We start from the raw sequence: 9,799 nt of genomic DNA, 5'->3' as shown, positions 1-9,799 counted from the left end.
TTCCTCTTAGGCATCTGTCACCTAAATAATCATACCGATTCTGATATGTATTCATACATTGTGCATGTTTTCTAATTTTAAGACAGGAAATTCCCTACTAACAAAGCGTCTGCAATGTGATGAGAAAACATGATGGTATTCTGGTGGTTAAAAACAGAAAACATTTGATACAGTATATTTAGACAATAAAAACAATGGGCTTAGTAATCAGATGTGCTATAAAATTTAAAGTCAGTTTGGAAAACAGAGAACAAAACTTCATGTCTAGGCTACCTGTTTTGTTTACGATACATGTGTATGTGTGCACCTGACTCAGGCTGATTGATAACTCAGCGGGCATTGTGTGCTTGCGAATCTCTAATATGTGTAGAGCTTAATTTAGATAAGATCTCCCCACTGCTGCAGAAGTGACCTACTGCATGGATTAATATTACTTCTCGCCTTTTACTTTTGTGTCCGGAATGATAGTATACACAGGATGATTTATGAAGCTTGTTAATTTCTTTTGTTTTTGGAAATTTGTATAGTTATATATAAAGTATAATGATAGTCAATTTGCGTGATGACTGTTTGACCAGGGTATATAGGTCCCTGGTTTGACTAAGCAAGATGTTCATTTTAAAAATGAATTATACCAGGCAAAAAGACATAATTAATATGTCATAATCGAACAATTTCTATTAAGTATGAAATACATACACCAATCTGTTACATCACAAACTACATGAACTATACTTATATTCAGATTTTTGAACATCATTGAACTTATTTTATTGTATGTACATGAAATTTTGGGGTTTTAGCCATTTACAAAAAATATATATTCGTATATATGATAAAAAACTATAAAAAGCAACCTAGCTATTAAACTTTATTTTCAGAATTTACTCCTGCTCAATTTGTGAAAAAAAGTCAATTGGTTTTTTTTTAAATCTCAATACCTGGTGTGTATAAATTTGTTACTAATTTTGCTGTAGGAAATGTAATTTCTGAATCTGATAGATTAACCCTACACTTAGACATAATACTAGCGATGATAAATTGTTGATATGGGCTTGAATAGTCTTTTCCTATTTTACAAGATGAATACTGTGAACCAAAACCTATATTTGTGAAATACCTTCAAAGTAAAGTTCCGTTAATTTTCTCATCACCAATTTAGATTGTATGTGTTATTTTACTACAATTAAATTTCATTATATCGAAAAACGCTGTCCTCCTTATTCATGAATTGATTGTGATGTCGTAATCGTTTGATGATATTTTTATCAAGTTATGTCAATATTTATCCATATTAGTATTTCCCCATACCTAAATTAAGATAATTGCATTTTCCCCACTGAGTGCGTTATTCATTTTCTCTCAAATTTGTCTTGAGTGTCATTTTCATCCTAAAACAACTTTTTTATCTTAGATACTGAAAGTACAAGTTCCATACCTTCATCTAAGATAAGGACGAAGTCTGTGAGGAAAACAATCAATCTAACAAGATTTCGCATATCGTTCAAGCTATTTTCAAATTACTGTTAACAGACTGTAGATCACTTAATTTTCGAGACATCTTATTTTCGCGAGATAGTCATTACATGTAACTATTTATTAGCATGACAATATATTTCTTTATGAATTGTGGTTATATCTTTAAAACTGTCAAAAGCACTTGCATATGTACGAGAGAGAAATTACGCTGTCTTGCTTAGTTACGCGGAAATAAATTTCTAATAAAAAGTGATTTACAGTAGAACAAACCATACCGCTTTGACTCTGTAAGATCACGAAATCCACTTATGCATTTGCTTCTTGAACACATGCCTCAATCAAGAAGCATTAATATAAGTATAATTTGGAAAGTGGGCATGGTCACACACATCGAATTCAGGTTCGAATCTCATGCACCGAAAGACTTGGAGACCGGTCCTTTAGATGAGACCGTGTAAACGAAGGTCCCTGGTCGCAGTAGGTGCTGGCTCGAAAAAAGACCTCTCTCTCTGGTCATTGGGTGCCGAGTATAAGTAAAAAAATTGCAGTTCTCCACCGGCAAGTGATGGCATCTTCATATGAGTCAAATATTCTCGAGAGGGACGTTAAACAATATAAATCAATCAATCATACATCAAATTGATTTAATAATCAACTCCCATCAGTACTTTCAGTACTTTGATTTTTACCTTGGCCATAACTTTTGAACGGTAAGGGCTAGGGTATTCATACTTCACATATGTTATCCTCGTTACATTGAACATTTTCTTAAGAAATCATCAAGTTTGACCTTTTAGTTTGACCTACCTTTCAAAAACTTATCCTTAGCCATTACTTTTGAACAAGTGGTGCTAGGGCTTTCCTATTTTGCAGTTGTATTTCTTGTGAGAAGACCCTACTTTGGGTAAAAATATATTTAAATTGCATTTAAGAAAAGTTTAATCTTCGCTGTGTTGCCATACAGGGGCATAGCTGTTTCACAAACACATTTTTTTATATATGAGGATTTGCGGATAAGAGATGGATACCTTAAAGCGTAACAGACGGACGGACGGACGGACGGACATCCCAATCACTATATACTGGTGCCCTCCCGCTTTTCAAGCGGAGGATATAATAATATATAATACTGCTGATTTTTTCAGTCAGTTCGATGATTTTCCACCATCAAAAAACAATGTTTACCTAACCCTTAAGGCTTGATAAATCTTTTACTCCTTTAGATCACAGGTGCTTGAGGACGGACCCCCCCCCCCCCTTAATATAGACCCCCGGGCCTGTTAGACTTTTTTCACATAAATTTTATATGGATGACACATTTGTGATATAATCTATCCTATCAATTCAGAAAATTTGCTTAAACTTACATTTTATAAAAATATCTACCCCCTCGATATATAAATTATTATATTATCAGAGACGTATAAATTCCATTATACGTCTCTGATATTATATAGAGAATGTAGGATATATTTAATAGAACGTTTGTTTTAGGTAATTTTTCGATTTGCTGGTATAGATCCTATCACAAATATGGCAATGAAAGATTTTTTATGAGAAAAGAATAGAAAAAGCCCAGGGGTCTATTCGAAGGGGGGGGGGGGTCCTGTCCTCAAGCACCTGTGCTTTAGATTCTGAATCATTGCATTTCACCTTAAAATATAGCTATAATTTATAATGTTATGGGATATTATACATCACTTTCTTCCCAATAAGCTCAGGTGAGCATTTTGGCCAATAAGCTTCTTTATCCAATTTTTTTTTTTGCCCCCTAAAACTTTTAGCTTTAATCTACAGGGGGTCATTTTTCTACGGGGGTCATTTTTCTTCACGTGGGTTCTGCAAATTTTTCAGGGAAGTGACACTTTTTCTACGGGCAAAAAGTCATTTTTCTACGTCGAATAATGACCGGGGGTCATTTTTCGCTGTCGAAAAATGACCGTGCATTATTCGATGGGGGTCATTATTCGTCTTTACACCGGCCCTATGAATGGTTTTTGTCATATCTTTGTAGTAAATGGCCAATGGTCGTCATTTGTTCCATATGGTGACTGGAGTCAGTGTTCTTCATCTTGTAACAATGGAACCAAAACACGTGTAAGAATCCGAACTTGTTCTATACCAGCCCCATTTGATGGTGGTAAACAGTGTGTTGGTCAGAGCACGTCTACAGAAACAACGACATGTAACATTCAGCCATGCAGCGGTAAAAAAAAAATTACGAATACATTTTCTTTTTCCGATAGCTGATGTACATTTTCCATACCAAAATAAAATTTAATTAAAAAAGAACTTTTTTTCGTAAGGAATAAAAAAAAAGATTATTTCATAGTCCTTACAAATTGTGTTACACGTAAATACTAGATTGATATGTGTAATTATATTTTTTAATAATAGGATTTCGGATTTTGAATCAAATGTAAACACAATCCACAAATGTTTTAAATAGACAGGAAAAGCAATTCGAGGGTTATGATCAACAGGTCTATAGAATGCGTATATACACTGTAGTATATAAATTACGCCAAAACAATAGATCTATTATTATTTAACTGACAGTATACATGCATACATGTACATCAAGTTGAAGCATCTTAAAGACGGCGAGGCATAGCCGGACTAATGTAGAAACATCATCGTTCGTGGGGGACCAATGTTCGTAGATTTCGTGGGTCACCCCTACCCACGAACTTACATCCCAACGAAAGTATAAATTGTAAATCTGTTTATTCATTAAACTATTGTATTTACAAGCATCCAACAAAATTTAAACCCCGCGAACATTGACCACCGTAAATAATTCAAGGGTTTATCTGTTATAGATCAGTTTGCTGTTAAAATATCTCTTTGACACTAGGAAAGAAAATTTAGATTAGTTATTTATTTTCTGGAGAAAAAAAGAGACATAAACGCAAATCTGACTCGTAACAACGATCATCAAGGTTGGGGGATTAGAAAGTTACTATAGCAAACTAGAAAAAAAATCTTGTTAAAAAAGAAAAGGTCTCTCGCTCTTGTATTTCTATATGATTGTGCAATAACATGAAAGATTTTCAAATCAAAATACAGGAAAATGAGTGCTAGTATGAAAGTGTATGAGAATGTGTGTATGAGAGAGAGAGAGAGAAGGTATGTGTGTGTTTAAGGAGGACTGCCACACCAAATTTTTATTTTATAGATCTGTGAGTCAACCTTTTTAAACAATGGTTTCAGCATTGAAAGGCCGACATTAGCTCTCAATTACTTTTTATGATTTTTTTTTGTATTTTTTCAAAGAGAATGAAAAAAATTATTTCCATCAAAATAAGACGTTTTCTTGTAAAAATTTCGCTGTAAATGAATGCATCACATTAATATCTAATAAAATATGTGTAGAAAAGCTGTATAGATATTATTTTTTTTAAATAAAAAAATATTTATGAAAATAAAACACATAATTTGTGAACATTTTCTAAATTTGTGGTTAAAATTTTCTTAAAACCAGTCACAACTGGGGAAAACATGTTCATTAATCATATTTATAAAAGAAATTGAAACGAAATTGCCAAATTTTACAGAAATTATTTTTTTTTATTTTGGCCAATCCCGATCAAAATTAAACCGATCCCAATCATAATTGTATATTTATTGGAAATAAATATATTTCCCTAAGAACACTAGTCTGATTAAGTGTAATAAGGATTAAAACATTAATGAACCTGACAATAAAATAGATTTTCTCATTGTAAATACATGAAAAGGCAGTAAATTAGCATTTATTTTAATTGTGTATTAATTTTGATCGGGATCAGTTTAATTTTGATCGGGTTAGGTCCAAATATTAAAAAAATTAATTTCGCTAAAATTTTTCAATTTCATTTCAATTTCTTTTAAAAATATGATTGACATACATGTTGTACTCAGTTGTGACTAGTTTGATGGTGATTTTAACCATATGTTTAAAAATATTCACAAATAATGAGTTTTATTTTCATAAATATTTTTTTATTAAAAAAAAATTAAAAAGTCTAACCAGCCTTTCTTTACATATTTTTTTTTAAAAATATAAATATGATATAATCATTTATAGCAAACTTTTAACTCGAAAACATCTTAGTTGGATGTAATTATTTTTTTCATTTTCTTTGAAAAAATACAAAAAAAAAAAATTCATATAAAATAATTGAGAGCTAATATCGAACTTTCAATGCCCAAACCCTTGTTTTAAAAGGATGACTCAAAGATCTATAAAATAAAAAGTTGGTATGGCATTCCACCTTAAGAGAAAGTAGTGGTGTTTGTGTGGTGAGTGCATTTGTACCAAACGGAAAAAAGGTGCTAGAAAGTCTCTTACTTTGACGTGTTTTAGATATGTAATAAGAAAAAGAAATATAGCAGTCATTTAATCACACATCCTTCTGTAAAGTAAGAAGAAGTAAGTTAAAGCTAATGCAAGATTTACAAAAGTGGACAATTTTGTATTTACCTCGAGCTCCAAGTTGTGAATTCAAAATTAAGAACATGATACTCCTTTTGCAATAAAAAATATAGAAGCGCGACATTTCAATCCGAGGGAAAATTGATGATACGGTTATCTTTCAATGAACTCCACCTCTTTTTCTTCTCTGTATACCTCTTTAAAAATGGAAACTTTCATCTTTTATTTTCTCTCTATATAGTGTATACTCGGAAATAATCGAAAGTCTACTGCATTTACTATTCTGCATACAGAACTTACAGATGATTTTTTGTAAAAGTACTTTTATTTTCATTTTAGAACAAATATTTTTTTCACGGACTTCGACCATTATAATTGCTGTGGTGTCAACAATTCTGGTATTTCTGGTTCCTACACTTATTTTCTTTTATTGTCGAAGCAAGAAAACAAGTAAATCAGCACCAACAACCCAAACTCAATCAGAGATATACGAGGAAATCCACAATATGGACATAATGAGCAATCATTATGTCCCCTCATACGCAGAATACATACTTCATCCTATGCTCATAAACAGAAATCACCCAAACGCTACTGTTCATCCTCTCTTTATTAATGTTGAAAGAACGGGACCTAACATCAGCAATCGTAGAAATGAATATCGCGTTAGTGAGATAACTGAGCAGGGTGATGGGGATGTGACAAATAGAGAGTCATTACTTAGTCTTAAAAACAGCTATGGATCAGATGACGAAAATGAATCGAAGTTGGCAATTTGCTCAGATGTCAACGCTGATATCACCAGTGTTGACACGGAATTAAGAAATTTTACTATAGATGGGTTTCCAGTTGATAAATATCAAAAACCCATGTTTAAAAGAAGAAATAGCTACATAACAGTATTGCCAGATGAGTCTAAGAAAGTGGACGAAACAGTCATTGAAGAACACCACGATTATCTTGAATGTTACTATGACAAGGATGAATCGGTTAAATGCAAAGACATTGATTCTAAATTGCCCTCTCAATTTGATGAATGTTTGAACAACATTGGGGATGTGGCATAAAGGACAATAAATAATTCGAGGGGAAAAAGACGGTTATCGTGATAAACATAAAGTTGACTGAACATGTACTATGTATTTAAAATACTGTTGATCAAAATTCGTTACCTCGATATATTGTCCTATTCACGGGGAAAGACAAAAGCCTACAGCTATAAGGCTAAAACTATTGTAAAATCACTTATTTTCGTGGGCAAAAACGCATGGTTCGTGGGGATTTGAATTCGTGGATGAAGAATTCTTGAGTACCGTTTGTTATTTATGTAACATACATTTTACATTTCGCGATGGAAATGAATTTGTGGGTCTTTTCATACCTCAAAAACAACGATAATTACCCCCTCCCCCAAATGGAATTTTGTGATTTCACAGTATACGAGATCCTTAAAAACTGAACGGGCTGTAATATATGTTATCATTAGATTTGTTTTTTATCCCAAATTTCATGAAATATTTTCTTTGATATTTGTTATTAGCTACAGTATGTATTTGTTATGGTATAATACGTTCATCATACTCTGTCCTTTAGCGACTTATTTGTTCAGTTTTTATGATTTTTTTTCTAATACATTTTTAATGCATGTTTACATATTGCATGATTTCAAAGACTTCATATAACTACTAATTGACATTTTTTTAACAGAGGGAACATTTAGTTTCCATTTTGCACTTATGTACACTGTGTTCTGTTGAGATTGCAGATTAAATATATGGCTTTAGCTATATTTCTTATTCTGTCAAGTGTGATTCGAGATTTTTTGATTTAAATTGCAGTACGTAAAGCAATAAGTAAAACAATAATTTACATTTTGATACTGCCACATAGAGTAATGTCAAGAATACAATTCGTACCATCCGTGGAATTTGCAATCAAACAATATTTATATAGTTTATATTTTAGTCTAGTAAGACTGTAAATGATTGAAATGTTTCGTGTTACCTTTTTTTAAATATTTATTAACATTTCATTTCATAAATTTCATTTCATTTTATAAATGAACATCTTTAGATATTTTAAGCATTTATGTGAATACTTTCTGCTTTTTTGTAAGGTATAGATCGAGTGAGAGGGTGTTTTGGCATCACATTTTATATGTTGATTGAGTTTCCAAGTATATCGTTCCAATGGGGCTGTAGCTATTGTATAAGAAATCCTTATTCAGTAAATAAATGTAAGCTGAAAATGGGATTTTTTTTCTGTAATGAGAAGGCAGTTATTGAGTAAAGCAGGTTCAATAAAAAAAAGTTCACTATAGTTCTTAGTTGAATAAAAAGAATTATTAGAAATTGATTAATGAAATTGATTGTTTAGAAAATACAAAGTTACAGAGTTTAAGGCAGTGACGCCTAGTCCCAAACACGTCACTCGAGGCTAAGCAATGCCATTAAGTTAAAGTGTCTAAGTGATACTTTTGGAAGAAACCTCTACATGTGTTTACCTAAGGATGAAAGAGCTTCTCGTGTTGAATTTTATTTTCAAGCAAGAATCGGCAAAAACAGAGAAATTGAGTGAGCCTGTCCCACATAATTAAATTATATTCAACTCTGATTACTATTCTACTTCTTACTGGGCACATAGGCGCTCTAGACTGGCCAACGTTTCTAAGTGGTTGTCCACAAAAAACCTTCAATATTAATGAAGTGTTCAAGTGTAATTAAGGTAGGTCCGTGCTTTCAGAATTTTCTGTCAAACTGTTTATTTTTTGATTTGAATATCTTGAGTAAGTCATTAACTAACTAAAACACCCACAAAATACATATCTTTGCAGGTTAATTTTCATACATGTCTCAGAGTACATACCTCTAAAAATACAACTGCCAAAATTGAACATAAAGAAGTGTGATATCATATTTTATTTAACTATGAACCAAATCTCATCAAATTTATGTTAAAACTTATGAAAATCAAAAATATTCATTTGCCAAGAGAATATTTGAAATCTTTATTGGAAACACTAACAAATTGATGTTGATTCTGTCAAAATCTTTCAGAGAAAAACCTTAAAATATCTTTATTTTTAATATTTCTCAAAATCTTATATGTTTAAATGCTATTTTTTCTTTACCATTATTGATAATTATATCTTAGGTTAGCAAAAACACATACTTTATGATGGTTGACCAGAAAAAATTCTACAAAACAGCCTTTTGAACATCTATACCCCCAATTTTTGAATATCTATTTTTTTCAATCGTTCTTTGCAAAATTAAAAAAAAGAAACTTTAAAAAGATGATATAGGCTTAGAATTAAAAATAAAATAGATCTCAAGTTAGTTTGATTAAAAAAATTTAAAAGCTTTAGGTCCATAAAGGCAATTAAGGATTCTCTGTCTGTGTATATAGATCCTATGGAAAGAGTGCAAAGTGGTTATTCCTAAAAATAATGTACATTAAATGCTTTGTGTGCACAATGACACTATAATAAACAAATATATACTTGCTAAATTATTTTCAATCATCCAATAAATTTTATTTTTATAGACAAACGAAAATAAAAAATTTATTTTGGTGTATGAAATTAAAACCGGATCCGTAAAAGTGTAGACCTGCCTTAATAACTTTTTTTTCATAAAAATATAACATGAATCAGATAACGAAATAATTTTTTTACTCAATATTTCAGACTCAATCAGCTTAGAAATTAATCCAGAAATAGGTAGTAAAATGATTTTCCATACCATTCAATGTGAAAGACATTTCCATCCTTTTTTATCCTTCCTTAAGCCATATCAATGTCCAATGATTTATTTTTTGTCATTTATTATATGTAATACTGTTAGGTAGAATTGTATTCATCAAACAAATAATAAGAGCACAAAAAATACCACTTTGAACTTT

The 9,799-nt window shown here is 31.3% G+C and overlaps 1 protein-coding gene across 1 annotated transcript; it reads left to right on the top strand.

Moving 5' to 3' along the window:
• The first annotated feature begins 3,498 nt into the window (after positions 1-3,498).
• LOC134275627 (uncharacterized) lies at positions 3,499-6,967 on the top strand. Its single transcript, XM_062757895.1, has 2 exons — positions 3,499-3,576; positions 6,236-6,967. The coding sequence occupies exon 2, from the start codon at positions 6,403-6,405 to the stop codon at positions 6,961-6,963; it is 561 nt and encodes a 186-aa protein (XP_062613879.1). The 5' UTR covers positions 3,499-3,576; positions 6,236-6,402; the 3' UTR covers positions 6,964-6,967.
• Positions 6,968-9,799: the final 2,832 nt, after the last annotated feature.

The sequence above is a fragment of the Saccostrea cucullata genome, unplaced genomic scaffold (assembly GCF_032062105.1).
Source record: "Saccostrea cucullata isolate Sc308-1 unplaced genomic scaffold, CSIRO_AGI_Scuc_v1 ctg7212, whole genome shotgun sequence".
Lineage (NCBI taxonomy): Eukaryota > Metazoa > Mollusca > Bivalvia > Ostreida > Ostreidae > Saccostrea > Saccostrea cuccullata.
The sequence above is the reverse complement of the archived record's forward strand: the minus strand, read 5'-3'. Positions and strand labels throughout refer to the sequence as shown.

Bases quoted from the DNA above. Each gene is read 5' to 3' on its own strand.
- LOC134275627 (XM_062757895.1), top strand. From the start codon at position 6,403: ATGGACATAATGAGCAATCATTATGTCCCCTCATACGCAGAATACATA.